This window comes from Aquarana catesbeiana, linkage group LG08 (assembly GCF_042186555.1).
Source record: "Aquarana catesbeiana isolate 2022-GZ linkage group LG08, ASM4218655v1, whole genome shotgun sequence".
NCBI lineage: Eukaryota > Metazoa > Chordata > Amphibia > Anura > Ranidae > Aquarana > Aquarana catesbeiana.
The window spans coordinates 259,640,614-259,659,042 of record NC_133331.1 but is presented as its reverse complement, the minus strand read 5'-3'; the positions used below and the strand labels follow the sequence as shown (position 1 = coordinate 259,659,042).

Genomic DNA, 18,429 nt, shown 5'->3' with positions numbered 1-18,429 from the left:
TTCCTCCCACCGCACAATTTCGAAAAACCAACCATTTGCTGCAGCAGGCTATTCTGGCCACTCTGCTCCCATTCTTATTTAAAAGCTCCCAAATAAAAGTTTTTTGTAACTGTGAGTGGTAAGGGAAGGGGGTTGGCACAGTTTTTTTTTCTTTTTTTTGTGGCCTGAATTGATATTTTATTTTCGCAGTGGGTCCTAGACTAGGCTGTATTGCATAGTCTGTAGGAAGGTCTTGTCTGGACTTTACCAAGTGTAGTATTTAGCTGTTTGCCTGGAGTTCAGACATAAACAATTCCGTCATCCCTGTCTTTTACATATTACACACAATTATTATGTGTTTAAAGCTTTGCAATACATCTCACTTATAAAATGGTACCAAAGAAAATTATATAATGAGACGTTGTTGTCATCTTATGGTCAGTTTTAAAAATGCATGGATAAATCTTATTATTATAGAGAAGCATACATTCTTATTTTTTTATTTATTTGAATGTGCAACACTTTTTAAAGTTAATGTAAATATAACAAAGCCTTGCCTTATGTTTTAAGTCTAAAAAATAGCATTGTATAATTTTATTTATTTTATGCTATTATATGTGGAGCATTCTTGTCATCTAGTGGTTCATATAATAAACCCATAAAACAAAATGTATTATTATATAATGATATATTTCTAAATTAACATTAGACATGCGCATTTTGTTACGAATTTGTTTTCGGATGAAATTCGGCATATTCATTCATTCGGAAGCATCCGAATGAACGAAAGACTCTTTTGACGAATGCACACGAAAATGAATTGTCAGAAAGAAGGAAAACCTGAAAGATTGAAAATCCAAAAAAATAAAAATACAAAAATCCGGAAGAACAAAAAAAGATTCAAACTACGAGTTTAAAGAAACAATTACATTTGCATAATTTTGTTTTTCTTATTTTCTATTATAATTAAATTGTTAACTATTATTATAGTTTTTATTATTGTTATTATTATAATCTATTAAATTATAGGTAAAATAGCTGAAGTCAGTAATTATTTTATTCAGGTCTCTGCGCCATAGCAGCTAATTTGGGATAGATTAGATTTACATTTTTATGGGAATTTCTTTTCAAATTTGGCTAAAGTAACTGTTAGCAAACGTAACGAATATGAATGCAACCGAAGTTATGAATTATCCGAAGTAACGAATGCCACATTTAAACAAATGGAATGGAACAAATACGTATGCATCCGAAGTAACGAATGGTGATCATAACAAATGAACTGATAAGCGAAAAAAAAAAACGAATGAAACGAAAACTAAGCTAAACAAATTTTTCGGTAGTGCGCATGTCTAATTAACATTACCTTTATGCATAATAACAGGATTTGTTTACTTAGCAATGTCTTGTTTTCCTCTTTTAGGACATTTTAACAATGGCCTTAGCTCTAAATGCTGTTCGGATACCCTTTGTTTTGGCCCCCCAGTGGAGCACATCTTTAACATATCCAGCTGCATATACGAAAACATATTTCAAGGTATTTCTGAATGGACAACCAAAAGCTCTGGGGGTGAGTCACAGGGAAACAGATGCACAATAGAAGCTGTAAAGGGGTTATATTAAAGGGAAGCCCTCTCTGAAAATGCATGTTTCCTGTAAAAATAGAATTGATTGATATGATTATATAAACATATAAATATTCCCTGAAATTATGTATACACCTAAAAAATCCCTGGCACGCTGCGCCACTTTTAGAATGCAGGCAAAACAATTTTGCAAAATCTGTCTGTATGCCAAAAGAAAGTTGATCTTAATCTTAATTAGCTTTACTTTTGTAAGATAAAAACTGTTGGCATTTTATTTTAAAATTGGCTCAGGTGTTGCACCACAATGGAGAAGTGTTGTTGTCAGAACCAAAACAGTTTTTTGAATTATGTTGCGTACACACGGTCGGACTTTTCGACCGGACTGGTCCGACGGATGCCGACGGACCAAATCCGGCGGACAATCCGATCGAGTGTTGGCTCCACCGGACCTTTAGTTGACTTTTCCAGTTGCAAATCTGACGGACTTTAGATTTGAAACATGCTTCAAATCTTTATGTCGTAACTCCACCGGACCCAGAAATCCGCTCGTCTGTATGCTAGTCCGACGGACAAAAACCGACGCTACGGCAGCTATTGGCTACTGGCTATCAACTTCCTTATTTTAGTCCGCTGTACGTCATCACGTACGAATCCGTCGGACTTTTGTGTGATCGTATGTAGTTAAGTCTGTTCGTTAGAAAGTCCGCCGCAAGTCCACCAAAAGTCCGTCGAAAGTCTGTCGGACGGGCTGTCGGACTTTTGTTGCCGAAAAGTCAGACCGTGTGTACGCGGCATTAGGCGCAACATATTAACAAGATCAATTAACACCAGGAAAGCGGTGCAGCAGTTTTTTAAATTTCCCCCATTATCTTTCTTGAGTTTATATTTCCTAATCAGGGTATAAATGCGTGTATGCAGGGTACAATATTTAATCTAAACATATTAGTTACAATGGGGAAAATAATTATTTATCTACTGTATATACTGGTCCTTTTAGATCAAATTATATACAGTGGAGGAAAAAATATTTGATCCCCTGCAGATTTTGTAAGTTTGCCCACTTAAAAAAGGGTCTATAATTTTTTATCATAGGTGTATTTTAAATGATAGAGACAGAATGACAACCAAAAATCCAGAAAAAAAGCAAATGATACAAATGTTATAAATTGAGTTCAGTGAGTAAAATAAGTATTTGATCCCCAAGCAAAACATGACTTAGTACTTGGTGGAGAAACCCTTGTTGGCAAGCACAAAGGTAAGATGTTTCTTGTAGTTGGTTACCAGGTTTGCACACATCTCAGGATGGATATTGGTCCACTCTTCTTTACAGATATTCTCTAAATCTGACTTGAAATTTCAGCTCCCTTCCTAAATTTTCTGTAGGGTTAAGGTATGGAGACTGGCTAGGCCACTCCATGACCTTAATATACTTCTTCCTGAGCCACTCCTTTATTGCCTTGGTGGTATGTTTTGGGTCATTGTCATGCTGGAAGACCCATCCGCGACCCTTCTTCAGTGTTATGGCTGAATAGAAGGTTCTCATCCAAGATTTTACAATACACGGCCCTGTCCATTGGCCTCTCAGTAGAGCAAAGTCGACCTGTACCTTTAGCAGAGAAACAGCCCCAAAGCATAATGTTTCCATCTCTGTGCTTGACTGTAGGGATTATGTTAGGGTCATAGTCAAAATTTTTCTTGCTCTAAACACGGCTAGTCAAGTTAATGCTAAAGAGCTCAATTTTGGTCTCATCTGACCACAGCACTTCCTTCTAATCATTCTTTGAATCATTTAGATGTTCATTGGCAAACTTTAGACAGGTCTGTACATGTGCCTTCTTGAGGAGAGGGACCTTGCAGGTGCTACAGGATTTCAATCCATGGAGGCGTATCCGAGGCTTTGTTTAATCTCAAGGCAGTTGGGACCACAGTTACCATTCACAAGCTCCTACTGTGTAGTTTCACAGCATTAAAAAAATTACTGCTCCCGAAAAAACAGCAATTTTTAAAAAAATATTTTGCATTGATACATGTCCCCTGGGGCAGGACCCGGGTCCCCAAACCATTTTTATGACAATAACTTGCATATAAGTCTTTAAAATTAGCACTTTTAATTTTTCATGTACATGTTCCATAGACTTTAACAGTGTTTGTGTGTTCTGACAAATTTTTTGCCTGTTCGCATGTTCTGCTGCAAACTGAACAGGAGGGTATTCGGCTCATCCTTACTGTCTACCTATAGAAGTCTCAGAGTCTGACAATTACCATTGCATCTACTCAAGGGTGTCCTGGCCCTAACCCTCTCTCCCACAATTCTGCTAAGAGACAATAAATCTCTTGTTCGCATTCAAAAAGTGACTGGTGCCCATTATTTCACCTTGCATTACACACACCATACATGTTAACCACCTCTACAATGAAAGATGTCAGCTCTGCCTAACTGTTGAGGTCACCATTAGGCCTCTGGGGCCCTGTGACCTTGCTACAAATATAATTAAATATATAATATAATATAATATAATATAATATAATATAATATAATATAATATAATATAATATAATATAATATAGATAGTGTGGGGGAAACCTTACAATTTCTCTTAGTTCTATTATTTCTGTCTGTGACCTCACTGGGAAGATTTTCTTCTCCCTAGGATGCCTATACAAGAAATGGGGGGCTGCGGCCATCACCGGTACAAGAAGGAATGGGCAGGAATGAAAAAAATTGCCAGGTGCTATAGCCCTCAATATAATACAATATATTATAATATAATATGGGAAAGTTACAATTTCTATTAATTATGTTATTTCTGTCTGTGACCCCAGGGGGGAGAATTTCTTTCACTTTCTCTCCCTGGGGTGCCCATACAAGAAATGGGGGGCTGTGGCCTTCACGACAGGAAAAGAATGGGCAGGAATTTAAAACTTGCCAGGTGCTCTAGCCCTCACTATACTAAACATGTGTTTTAGAATTTGTCCTTGCTTGAAAGATTTTCCATCACTTTTATTTCTGAGAGGAAGCCTGGGCAAATGTCTTCGTAGGAACAGAGGAATAAATAAAAATGGAAAGAGTATCTACACCCAAAACTTTGTTGTTCAGTTTCGGATGGCGTAGGCAATGAATAGGACTCCTATCAGGTTTTACCGCTGTCAGAGGCTCTATTGGAGAGATTCCTTCACGTCCGATCTGGTAAAAAGGTTGTCCCTGATAAAACATTTGGGATACACTTTAACAGAGAATTCCCTGCTTTAACCAAAATGAAGTAAAAGATTTTGGCTAATGTTGGGTTTTAAATGTGAATACAGAGATGGCTCTTAGGCTATGTTTACATGGACATTGAGTGTAAAAACTGAAATGCCTACAGCACTAGACTGCATTTCAGATGCACTTCGGAGTTGGAAGGAATTTTGATGCTCTCAGAACATTTTGGAAAGAAAGACAGGCATAGTGCCTAGCCGTAGTGGTAAGACGAATGGCAAATTCTAAGGACGGCTTAAGCCCCATACACACGATCGGACTTTGTACAAACTTTCCCTTGGATTTTTGTACAAAGGGTGTTGCCCAAAAGTTTGTCTTGCATACAGACGACAGGACTTTTCCAGCCAACTTTCACCGAATCACGTGGTTTTTCAGCTCTTTACCACCACCCTTTGGTCAACTTCTTTATTGTTGTCTGATATTGTGTCAATCTCGCCACTTTTATTGGCGAGTTTGACATCTTGCGAGCCGGGTAGACACTGGTGCGGGGATCCGACTTGGATCCCCGCCAATACCAGGCACTGTGTTTGGTATGAATCTTGAGGGGGAACTCCACGCCAAATTTTAAAGAAAAAACCGGCATGGGTTCCCCTCCAGGGGCATACCAAGCCCTTCGGTCTGGTATGGATTTTAAGGGGAACCCCCTACGCCGAAAAAACGGCATGGGGGTCCCCCCAAAATCCATATCAGACCCTTATCCGAGCACGCAGCCTGGCCGGTCAGGGAAGGGAGTGGGGACGAGCGAGCGCCCCCCCCCCCGAGCCGTACCAAGCCGCATGCCCGCAACATGGGGGTTGGGTGCTTTGGGGGGAGGGGGGCGCAAACACATTGTATGTACCAGACCATTTGCTATATATTTAATAAGCAGGCACTTGTTTTTCAAAGCCTTTGTAAACCCACGTACACACAAACGGGATTTTGGTCGGAAAAAGATATGATGGCTTTTCCGACAGGATTCCGTTCAAGCTTGCCTTGCATACACACGGTGACACAAAAGTTCTCTGAACTTTCGACCGTCAAGAACGCGGTGACGTACAACACTACGACGAGCCGAGAAAATGAAGTTCAATGCTTCCGAGCATGCGCCGAATTGTTTCCGAGCATGCGTAGGAATTTTGCGCTTCGGAATTGCTACAGATGATCGCAATTTCGCATAGGAACTTTTTCCGACCGAAAAATTAAGAACATGCTCTCAATCTTTTGCTGGCCGAAATTCGGCCAGCAAAAGTCTGATGGAGCATACACACGGTCGCATTTTCCGACCAAAAGCTCTCATCGGTCTTTTGCTGGCCAAATTTCCGATCGTGTGTACGCGTCATAAGACATTATTAATGGGAAGCAAATGTCGGTTTATTACACCAATGTGAATGAAGCCTTATTCAATCAAATTCCTTTGGCTAGTTATAAATTGCCAAGATGTTTCCTTTTCAGACTTTGCAGATTTCAGCGGCCTTCATACAGATCTCACTCGGGGTGATCCTCTACTTTGTGTCCTTCTTCAGCTATACAGACCTTACCATAAACAGTGGCATTCCTTTCTGGGGACCATTTCTTGTAAGTAAAATCTGGAGTTAATCAGACACTTTTCGTAATGAAGCCAAACTTTAAAAAAAAAAAGAAGAAAAAGAAAATGAATTAATCAGCACAAGGGACTATACTTACATTCAAGTGTTTCTTGTGCTGCTTACTGCTCTCTTAGTTTAAAGTGATACTAAAGTCTCTGTTTTTTAGTTAAAAATAATAAACATGTTATACTTACCTGCTCTGTTTTAGTGGATTTGCACAGAGCAGCCCAGATCCTCCTCTTCTCAGGTTCCTCTTCGGTGCTCCTGGCCCCTCCCCTCCTGTTAAGTACCCCCACAGCAAGCAGTTTGCTATGGGGGCACCCAAGCCGAGCCACAGAAACCTGTGTCCATTCAGATATGGAGTCGCAGCCCAGCACCACCCCCTTTCTCTCCTCATTGGCTGACTGACTATGACAGCAGCGGGAGCCAATGGCGCCGCGTTGCTGTCTCAGCCAATGAGGAGGGGAGTCCTGGGCAACCGAGACACTCCTGCAACATTGCTGGAACTAGATGGGGCTCAGGTAAGTATGAGGGGGGCTGCTGCAAACAGAAGGTGTTTTATCCTAATGCATAGAATGCATTAAGATAAAAAAATCTTCTGCTTTTACAACCACTCTTACTTTTAATCAGCACAAGGGACTATACTTACATTCAAGTGTTCCTTGTGCTGCTGGCTGCTCTCTTAGTTTAAATCAAATGTCCTCTGCCCCACCCCCCTTACCTGTAATCTACCAGTGCCACAGGGTTAATGTGAGCACTGCATCTGTTGTAGGTACTTGTCAAGGAGTGTTGACTATGTCCACCCTTTCCATCCTCTCCTCCCCTGATAGAAGCTTTGCTATAACTCCATCAGTGAATATCTCTGTATGAATGGAGGAAGGGTGCATGAATAAAACGTCAACTTCCTCCATTCATAGTTCCTTTTTTTATTGATGGAAGCTATAATACAGCTTTTAAGAATGGAGGAGGGAGCCGGAAAGGGCAGACATAGTCAACACTTGTGATTAGTGCCTATGACAGGTCCAGCGTCTCATATTACCAACACACTGTCGTAAGATTATGGTTGCATGGGGTATGGTGGTGGCAGAGGACTTTGGATTTTAACTAAGAGAGTAGCCAGTGGCGGTTGGTGCTCAAATTTTTTTTTTTTTGGGGGGGGGGGGCGCCAAAAATTTTTGAAAAAAATCATCAATTGCAGCCACTGTGCCATCAAACACTGCCACTGTGCCCATCAAATGCTGCCACTGTGCCATCAATTGCAGCCACTGTGCCCAAACGCTGCCACTATGCCATCAAATGCTGCAACCGTGCCCTCAAATGCTGCCACTGTGCCATCAATTGCAGCCACTGTGCCAAACATTGCCACTGTGCCATCAAATGCTGCCACTGTGCCCAAACGCAGTCACTGTGCCCATTAAATGCTGCCACTGTGCCCATTAAATGCTGCCACTGTGCCAAGCGCTGCCACTGCGCCAAACACTGCCACTGTGCCCAAACATTGCCACTGTGCCCATCAAAAGATGCCACTGTGCCATCAAATGCTGCCAGTGTGCCCATCATATGCTGCCAGTGTGCCCATCAAATGCTGCCAGTGTGCCCATTAAATGCCCCCAGTGTGACCCCCGCCTGCTCGCCGTCTGCCCGGGACTTACCCTGTCTTGGTGGGGCAGGGGGTGATGGCGACAAGCGGGGTCCTCCATGTATCTCCTGCCGTCCTCATCTCCCGTCCTCTCCTCCTGATAGGCGTCCAATAGCAGCGCCTGTCGTTTCATCCAATCAGGTGACAGATAACAGATCCAAGTACCTGATTGGCGGAGAGGCAGTTTAGTGTTAGAAAAGCGAATGACTTTCCTAACACAGGTACTTTCCTAACACAGCTGAGTGACCTGCAGGCGCCATGCTGGGTCACCTTTTTTGACGCCTATTAGCCTATGGCTCTAATCAGGTGCTTCAAAAACACCCCCTCGCCGAAAAGGGGCCGGGCGTCTGAATGGGGTGGCAGCGGCAGACATAGATAGATTCATGCAATGCATGAATATATGTATTGGTGCTAGAGGGGTGGCAGGAGAGAGTGGTGGCCCATGGGCCGCCACTGAGAGTAGCCAGAAGCACATGGGACACTTTGCTTTGAATGCACATGCCATTCGTTGTGCTAAAATAAAATAATAATTGTTAGCTTTTAAGAAACTTGTCTGATAAGACCAAAACATTTTAATTTGGCTTGTTGAACCAGTTCTGGCAGTTTTAGACAAATTGACAAAGTGTGAAACTGTTCTTGTAAAAACTTAGCACCACTTTTTGTAATTTCAAATATAGCAGACCATACACTAATCAAGGCAAGGACCCGACTAATTTTGATTAGTGTGTCGTTGTCCCTGCTCATCAGAAGTCAATCATATGTTGGACTTCTTTTAAAGGGGCATGTTGGAAATGAGCCATAGTCAGAATATAGGGGTTGATTTACTAACATTGAAGAGTGCAAATTCTGGTGCAGCTCTGCATAGAAACTAATCAGCTTCCAGGATTTTTGTCAAAGCTTAATTGAACAAGCTGAAGCTAGAATCTGATTGGCTACCATGGACAGCTGCAACAGATTTTGCACTCTCCAGTTTTAGTAAATCAACCCCATAATGTCCCAGTGGGGGGGATTCTTCCATCCACCCCATTTGTGTAGATGGAGGAACCTAGGAACCTGTTCATTTTTCTTAGCCAGCTTATGTTTAGGTGTGTGGGCTGATAACTGTTTTGTGTGGATTGCTTTGCTCAGAGAACAGGTAAATTGTCCAAACAAAAAGGGACAAGATAGGTTTAAAAGTTGCAGGTATTAGGATTTGTTTAAAAGGAAAGAGAAAAGCCTTGAAGCATAGAAAGGAAAAAAGTTACAGACATTGTCCTTTTTGCAGCTTTAGAATTTAGTCAACCCCACCCTTAAATTAAAGGTGTAGGGAAGAGGAACGAATTGGTTAAGGATTAAGGGGCAATTAGCCAAGAGTGTGGTTGGCATTCATATTGGAAGGATTCATTTTTTTTTTTTGTCTCAGGAGGGTGAAAGGCAGGTCCTTGGTGGTACATAAAGAAGGTTGAGTATAAATTTGGAGCTTCAGGACAACTTGATTTATTGTCAATGGTCACCAATTTATTAACCTGTATAAGGGCTAATGTCACATGTTTGCAGGTTGCAGTGCAGAAATGGTATAGTGTAACTCAGCCATTGAATGTACAGGTATATTCATGTGTGTGCCTACTGAGCTGGTTATGTATGTCAAGTGGCTGATATGGGTCTTCGTCTTCAACATAGTTTACTAAAAGGGGGCCTTGTCAAGGACCAGCTTTACTGTTGTAATACTGTTATTATTTAATGTTATTTATTGATATTCATGGTTCGATGAATAAACTTTATTGGATCTGGATATGGCCGAAAATTTTCAACAGTTGAATTGAGTGTTTCTATTCAGGGCTTTTTTTCTCAGAGAATAGGTGCAGGAACTCCCCTTTTCTGACCCACCCCTTTTCTCCACCCCTACCCACCTCTGAGCAACATTCCTTGGTTCCATACCTACCCACCTCCCAGTACTGCCCTTTTAGACAATACAGAACCAAATATCAATTTGTGGTGATAATTATAACAAGAAAAGCAGTAAAATAGATCCCCTGCAGCCAGTAACAATAGAGCCCCCACCAGCAACAATAGACCACCCCGCACACAAAATCCCCCCCAGCAACAATAGACTCCCGGCAGCAATAGCAGATCTCCTCACAACCAGTATCAATAGACTCTCCGGCAGTCAGCAACAATAGACCCCTCCCTCAACAGTAGATTTCTCCCAGCAACAACTGACCCTCCCAACAATATAAGACCCACCCCCAGTAACAGTAGGTCCCCCACCAGAAACAATAGACCCCCATGAAAAAATAGATCCCCTCCAGCCAGAACAGATCCCCCAGCAGTGAGCATCAATAGACCCTATAGCACACCCCAGCAGCACTTGCCATTACATACAGTCAGTGGTGAATGTCCCGGAACTGCGTTCCCCCGCGTTCCCACTGGAAAAAAGGCCTGTTTCTATTTCAAGGAAGTCTTCCTAGATTAGATGCGTCAATTCATGCTGGTGACAGAACTTTAATATAAAAGGAAAGACACAACAATTTAGGGAATTATATACTACAGATTGAAAATAAAGCACCCTGATTTTTAGTTCAATATAACCAAATCTTTATTCTTCTTCCCAGTATATCATTTCAGGCTCTTTGTCTGTGGCTGCTGGAAACCGTGAGTCTAGTTGTCTGGTAAGTCATGGAACTTTCTAAAGAACATTGTCCACCATCCATAGAATGATCACAGCTTGGTACCCCATTTTTTTATGTGTTCTGTACAGATTGAAGGTTGTCTGGCCATGAACGTTATAAGCTCTTTGGCATCCATGTTGGAGCTTGGTCTTCTTATTTCAGACATTTCTGATTTTACCAGTGACTGTAATAATTCAGCTCTAACTCCCTGTGTGGACCACGTGGCTGAAGCAGGGGTGAGTGTACTTGTTTATGATTTTTTTTTTTGCACTGATCGTAATTAAAATATGATCAGCTCCTATACATTTGAGGGCATCAAGATAAAATTAGTTTCTAACCACCAATCTTAAATATAAGCCTCAGTATAAGCTTCCAACCCATACCATCAAGCTTAACCTTCTTCCTGTGCCCTGGACTTCAAAAAAAACAAGACTTGGCCTAATCCTAAATACTTTCTCCAACAGTATTTGGTAAACACTACCCTTAACCTAACTAAAACCCTTTGATTTCACCCTCTGTCTAACCTAAAGGAGCATCAGAGTTAGAAGATCAAAATGTGAATGGTTGCTCCACTTTCTTGGTAATAAATATTGCAAAAAAAAAAAAATATATATAGAGATTCCCTGTGAATGTGCATGCCATCATTTAAGTATGCTGCTCAATATTTTTATATTTGAGGAAAGTGCAAAGGTATTATATTTTTTATTCACCGATACGTGTTCAATGTATACAGTTCATATTTTTTCCTGGGTGGCCATACCATCTTATCACTGTAGACCTGAGCAAAACTTATCTCCCAGGAGTCAAAGAACGCTTTGCTAGCTTCGTCAAGTAGCTGTTGTTAGTCTAATTGATATAATGAGAAAATGGATGGTTATTCATATTTTGTTAGGGTGTCAGAACCACATATGTATTGGGCTTCTATGGAAAGGAAAGTCAGTTTCCGTTAAAAGTGATCCATATAGTGAACTTGGTGTTGAGTTATTCACTTTTAGGTCATCACAGAGGACAAGGGGAAATCTGGAAGAAAAAAAGATTTAACCTTCACATAATGTATAGAAAGGCTTCCTCACAGTAAGAGCTGTAAAAATGTGAAATAGTCTTCCTCAAGAACCAATTATGGCCAGATCAGTAGGTTGTTTTTAAAAAAGAGATAATTGCATTCCTAAAGGCTGTACACATGGGCATAATATCAGTCGGTTCAACAGAAACAGTCCGACATTCAGCCAGTGTGTACAAAAGCCTGTCCAGCTTTTGTCAAATGGAAATGCTGGAAAACCTTTGGCTGTGATCAATGTATCCTGGCAAGGGCGGCAGTCCCCCTGTCAGAACACAATAGCTCAGCTGGGAAAATTGCTGCACTAACATCAATTAGCTAGTACGGCAACCTCTCAGTTTTTTTTTTTTTTTCTTTCATTCAGCTCGCTGGGTTGAACGAATAAAAAAACGTATCATGGGTATCTATTATTAATGCACAAAATATAACTGGATATTAACCACATGCCGAACCAGCCGCTGCAGTTGAACTGCAGCAGAATGGCACGGCTGGGCGAAACACAGTTATGTAATGTTGCTTCGCCCTGTGGCCACTAGGGGGCACGCGCGCCCGAGCCGATGCAAGTGCCCAGCGGTCTCGATCACCGCCAGGCTTCCGCGATCGCTCGGGGCACACGGAGAACCCGGAACTGTGTGCGTAAACACACAGTTTCTAGTTCTCTGAGGGGAGAACTGACAGATCGTCTGTTCATACAGAGTGTGAACAGCGATCTGTTAGCTTCCCTGCACAGTCCACATTCCCCTTCAGTTAGAATACAAACTAGGACACACATTAACCCCTTCACTGCCCCCTAGTGTTAACCCCTTCACTGCCAGTGACATTTTTACAGTAATCAATGCATTTGTAATCACACTGATCGCTGTATTAATGCCAATGGTCCCAAAAATGTGTCAAAATTGTCCGACGTATCCGCCATAATATCGCAGTCACAATAAAAATCGCTGATCGCCACCATTACTAGTAAAAAAAAAAAATTATTAACAAAAACACCAAAAAACTATCCCCTATTTTGTAGATGCTATAACTTTTGCGCAAACCAATCAATATATGCTTATTGTGATTTTTTTTACCAAAAATATGTAGAAGAATACGTATTGGCCTAAACTGAGGAAAAAAAAAGGGTTTTTTTATATATTTTTTGGGGATATTTATTATAGCAAAAAGTGAAAAATAATGCATTTTTTTCAAAATTGTCACTCTTTTTTTGTTTATAGCGCAAAAAATAAAAACTGCAGAGGTGATCAAATACCACCAAAAAAAAGCTCTATTTGTGGGAAAAAAAGGACATCAATTTTGTTTGGGTGCAACGGTCGCACGACCGCTCAATTGTCAGTTAAAGCGATGCAGTGCCGAATCACAAAAAGTGCTCTGGTCTTTGGCCAGCCAAATGGTCCGGGGCTTAAGTGGTTAACATTTATAGGTAATAACACCAGAAATTGTTGCTCCAGGGAATATCTGATTGCCGCTGGCATAAATTGGACCGTGACTTTTGGGGTATAGGATTCTGTATATGAAGGCCAACTGTGGGTATAGGATTCTGTATATGGAGGTTTTCAATGTATTTTTTTTTTCCCTTTGGTTGAACTAGATGGACTTTTTTCAACCTGACTAACCATGTAACATTCTCTTTTATTGCTTGTATGTTTCTGCAGATTTTTTATTATAAAACAATTTCCTGCTTTTTGAAGGTGATGAGCTTTTAATATATCATTTTTTTTTTTTTTTCAGATCATCAGAATTATTGTTTTAATATCTTTGATAATTGTCAGCTTGCTGGAGTTCTGCGTGGCCATTTCGATGTCTTCTTTTGGCTGTCATGCTCTGAGTTATAGGTCCGTTGACTCCTTGCCGCAGGTGAGCTAGGTGGAATTAATGTGATCATATACCATCTTAACCATCTTTAATTTTTTAGAATTACATCTAAATGATTCTCTCTCTCTTGCCATCCCTCCCCCTCTTATACATTTTTCTTCATTCTCACACTCCTCTCTCTTATTTTTCCTTCACTTCTGTCTATCTTGCTTTCTCACAGTTTCTCTATACCACTCAAGCTTAATTGACAGGACCTACCATATTTTATAACTGCCAAAATAATTGGGAATTAATTAAATGTTAGATGAGGATTGCCATAAGAGTATAGGGCAGTGATGGTGAACCTTGGCACCCCAGATGGTTTGGAACTACATTTCCCATGATGCTCATGCACTCTGCAGTGTAGTGGAGCATCATGGGAAATGTAGTTCCAAAACATCTGGGGTGCCAAGGTTCGCCATCACTGCTATAGGGGATATTAAGGGATGAATTCTAAGCCATCATACTCTTACACATACTCACAGCTATCATTTGTTATGTGCAATGCCACCACTTTCTTGTCTTCCATTAAACAAACAGTTATGCCGCGCACACACGGGCGGACTTTTCGACCGGACTGGTCCGACAGACTTTCCAGCAGACTTTTGATGGACTTTTGATGGACTTCTGACGGACTTTCTAACGAATGGACTTGCCTATACACGATCACACCAAAGTCCGACGGATTCGTACGTGATGACTTACACCGGACTAAAATAAGGACGTTGATAGCCAGTAGCCAATACCTGCCTTAGCGTCGTTTTTTGTCCGTCGGACTAGCATGCAGACGAGCGGATTTCTGGGTCCGGCGGAGTTACGACGTAAAGATTTGAAACCTTTTCCAAATCTAAAGTCTGTCAGATTTGCGACTGCAAAAGTCCACTGAAGGTCCGGTGAAGCCCACACACGATAGGGTTGTACGCCGGATTTGTTCTGTCGGCGTCCGTCAGACCAGTCGAAAAGTCCGACCGTGTGTACGCCCCATAAGAATACAAAGAATATTTACTTTATTTAAAAGTACAATGAAAGTCAGTGAACAAAGCCGACATATGTTGGGATTCTCAACATCCCCATTATTGGGGTTTGGAAAAAAAATGCGGACAGAATGGACTCTGAAGAAGTCCAACAATGATAGAGCTTTACTTCAGTATATGTAGAGATTAGAGAAGACTCATCTATGACTCAACTCTTAAAGTCAGAATAAACTGTAGAAGTATCTGGACCAACACAATATTTTTTTGGGCATCTTGGCTTACCCTTCAGAGTACCCTACAGAAAAAAAAAAAAAGGAGTGGACACACATTGAGTGGCCCATTTATAATGGGGAGCAGATATTACTATATATGTCATGGTGTCCCAAGCTCTCCTGGTAACGCTTGCTAAACTGTGTGACTAGGGGAGAGGCTCTCCACCTGGAATTATTTCACTCTAAGGCTGGCCATACATGGTCGAATCTCAAAAGAATTTTCTAGAGAAAATCAGAAATTTCATGCATTTTGTCATTCGAAGGTGCTACCATTGATTTTTTGAAATTTGACCAACCAAGCCTTCAGTTTCACCTCCTGTTGCTACAGAAAATTATTTTTGTGGCTGTGAATCTTTTCTTTATGGGAATTTTCTTTTCTTGCACATGCGCATTTCTTTTTCGATTACATTTCTCGCACGATTCTCCCCATCATTGATTAGAAAATCGTTCGTTTTTAAAAAAAATTTCCAACATGCCTGATTACTCAAACTCGATGGCTGCACGAAAATCAGCTGTTGCTGCAGCCCACTAATGGTGCGAAATTTGAACGAAAATTGTTAGGGTTGAGAACCACTGATCCATACCACTCCTTTATAAATAGACCACTTAGAGTGCAAATGGACATTTGGACAACAGAGATTTGCACCCCAAGGTTTGCTTTTTAAACAGTTTACTGCCTTTTTTTCTTTCTTTTATAATTTTTCTCTCCTCCTCTTTACACAAAGCAAACAAACCACTACCACAGAAAGACACGTAGAATATTTATGCTTGAGAATACTTTATAGATAAAATTTACAGAGCAAATAGAGTTTACAATATATAACTCTACTTATAGTTAGATAGACAAAGTAGTATCCTTGATTGAAAGCAAACCTTCAGCTCAGTGGTGTAACTTAAACCTTCAGGGCCCTGGTACAAGAAACCATGAAGGACTTCCCTGTGAGCATAGTGGCTGAACACCAGGGCCCGGTCACAAGTGCAACCTTTGTGACCCTGGTAGTTTCACCACTGGTATCAGTAGTTTTTAATTTTTGTTATTTACTTATTTTTTTTTTTTTTTTTTACAATGGTATTGTTTCAATTATTTTTTACAATTTTTTGGGAGCTCCGTTGGGAGCTTTGGTGAAATATCAGGGATCTAAACAGACCTCTGATGTTCCACTATTTAGACAGAGAAAGGAGCCCTCTGTCCATCTCTGCAGCCTCATCGGCACTGAATGAATGCTCAGGGATAGTCCTATACATATACAGAGCTTCCCTTCCATTTACAAACTGAAGCACAGTACAAGGAAGGGGCCAAAAAATTACAAATTTATTGGCCCCTTTCCCCACTCTCCATCCTGACATATCCCCAACAGCAGCCAGCGAGAGAGGGGAGTGGGGAACCCGGCAGAGTTGCAGGGGACGAGGGAAGGAGTCAGGAGAGAGCACGGGGTCTCGAGAGCACACAGGGGACAGCAGGAAAAAGTTGGATAGGAGGAGTGTTGGAAATGATCCCTCCATATTCCTCCTGCAGCCGCTGAATGACTGCAAAAGAGAGAGAGAGGAGGAGAAGTGGCCATTCAGAGGCTGCAGGAGGAAAATGGGGAGATAATTTCCTCTATATGCAGCTGCCTTTACTGCTCCTCCTATCCAGATGTACAAGGGGGCCACATAGGCCCCCTGCAGCATGGGGGTCGGGTCGCAACTCTTTAGGTACACCCCTGCTTCAGTGCAAAATAGTTTTAAAGTGGAATCCTGGTCCGCTTTTAAAAATTTAATTTCGGTATCCCCTCCCCATATTCTAAGGGTATAAAGTATGTTTAGTCTAGGGGATGTAACAAAAGAATCCTTAACTTATTTCATGCTCCCAAAAAGTAGGCATTCTTCAATTCCTCTCTAGCTCCAGAATGTGGGTAGGCCCTCAATGCCCTCACATTCAATGCAGGACTGCTGGTTCTGCATTGTATGTTATGACATCAGTGATGGGCCAGATGCATAACCAACAAAAAGGAGTGGATACTTGGAAAGGTCATCCGGGGGGGGGGGGTTACAGGAACAAGGAGGTGGCCACACAACCAGCAAAGAGGAGCAGCTACTTAGGAAGGTAGTTCAGTGGAGGAAGCCTGCCGGACCAAGGAGGTGGTTGCATGATCAATAAAGAGGAGTCTTATGGAGCAGGAAATAAGGTCCTTTACATGCCCCCTAGACTAAACAAACATTAGAGCCTTACTATTTGGAAAAAGCAACAAAAGATAATTGTTTTCAATAAAAAGACAGTTAAAAAAATATGGTAGTCTAGGTCCTATTGGGAAGAATACCTTCATTTCCTGTCCTGACAAAAATGGCAGAAATAAGAAGGCTCTATAAAATAAGAGATATTTGTTCCTAGATGGTTGACATGGGGACAAAAGTTCAAATTAAAAAGAATTCTCTCTATTCCTGTTCTGGTTACAACTTAAAGCTGAAGTTTAGGGATTGATATTTTTGGATAGTTACATTGGTCCAACTTGAATGCATGTGCCACACCTGTCCGATACCTCTGGAAGCTGGAAATAACTGCACCACTACTACAGTGATTGGCTAGGGACCAGGAAGCCAGCGGCAATCAGCTGCCCTGCTGCGTAATGAACAACAGGAGTTTGCTTTTTAGACTTTTTAGATTTTTCCTCTCTCACAGACCCAATGACATTAGACAAAAGGACACATAGCCATCTTTAAAATAAAAATGAGTATTTAATCTTTTATAAAAAAAATATTCTCCACCCTCAATGGCTTCCCTCCTATTTCTAAATGTCTTAATCTAACAATCTCCAGCTTGAATTATTTTTTAAACCAATAGCAAATTGTGCTGTCTCTAGATTCAAGGAACGGAGAGATGTTGAGGAGAATTGTTTAGGGCATCTATGCACAGCTTTGACATAGACTAAGGGTGCAGAGCGGTGACCATACATAGAAGTAGTTCCAGACTCAGAAAACGTGGTCACATACTTTTTAGACTTAAATAGCCATAATGCATGTAGAATGCTGAAGTAGCTTTAATAATGCATGTGTACAGAATCTTCTCACTCTTTTTTCATTTTTATAGTGAGAACTATCACTGTAATCTGTATTATTATTTAATGTTTCCAGCAGGCACTAATAGTCAACAATGAATGTTGGATGAGACAAGTTCAGCCTACCTATCCTTACACTTTGATGCCGAACCCTGCCCCTGTTATTTCTCCTCCTCTGTATCCAGCCGTTCATGGAAGTCAGAATTGTACCAGCAACTCCGTACCAAACCCCATCATCCCGCCACAACTTATCTTTCCTTAACCAGAATCTACTGGTGGAAGAAAAATATGCTGTATGTGTGCAGTGTGCTTTTGTTTAATGCCTTAGTGATAGAATTATCTTCCTAAAGTAAGACAAGCCTTTAAAGGTCTCATTGAGTTTACAGAAAAAAGAAACTGCCAGCTGCTTTGCTTATAACAAAGGAAAGTGAGTGTGGAAGGGGCAACCATACTGTACAATTCTGATACTTTTTTAAAGTGGTTCCAATGTCTAAAGGTTTTCTACCTTAATGCAATCTCTGCATTAAGGTAAAAAAAACTCCCCGTTACCTATCCCACCAGCCCCCA

The 18,429-nt window shown here is 41.1% G+C and overlaps 1 protein-coding gene across 1 annotated transcript; it reads left to right on the top strand.

Moving 5' to 3' along the window:
- Window positions 1-1,414: 1,414 nt before the first annotated feature.
- On the top strand, window positions 1,415-18,124 carry LOC141105361 (membrane-spanning 4-domains subfamily A member 4D-like). Its single transcript, XM_073595224.1, has 6 exons — window positions 1,415-1,549; window positions 6,253-6,375; window positions 10,617-10,673; window positions 10,763-10,909; window positions 13,459-13,584; window positions 17,939-18,124. Exons 1-6 carry the CDS (start codon window positions 1,415-1,417, stop codon window positions 18,122-18,124), a joined length of 774 nt encoding a protein of 257 aa, XP_073451325.1.
- The last annotated feature ends 305 nt before the right edge of the window (window positions 18,125-18,429 follow it).

What these genes read in the sequence shown, in the direction of transcription:
- LOC141105361 (XM_073595224.1), top strand. Translation starts at nt 1,415, where the DNA reads ATGGCCTTAGCTCTAAATGCTGTTCGGATACCCTTTGTTTTGGCCCCC. An exon ending in CTTTCTGGGGACCATTTCTT is followed by an intron (nt 6,376 to 10,616) that starts GTAAGTAAAATC and finishes TCTTCTTCCCAG; the next exon opens with TATATCATTTCAGGCTCTTT. An exon ending in ACCGTGAGTCTAGTTGTCTG is followed by an intron (nt 10,674 to 10,762) that starts GTAAGTCATGGA and finishes TGTTCTGTACAG; the next exon opens with ATTGAAGGTTGTCTGGCCAT.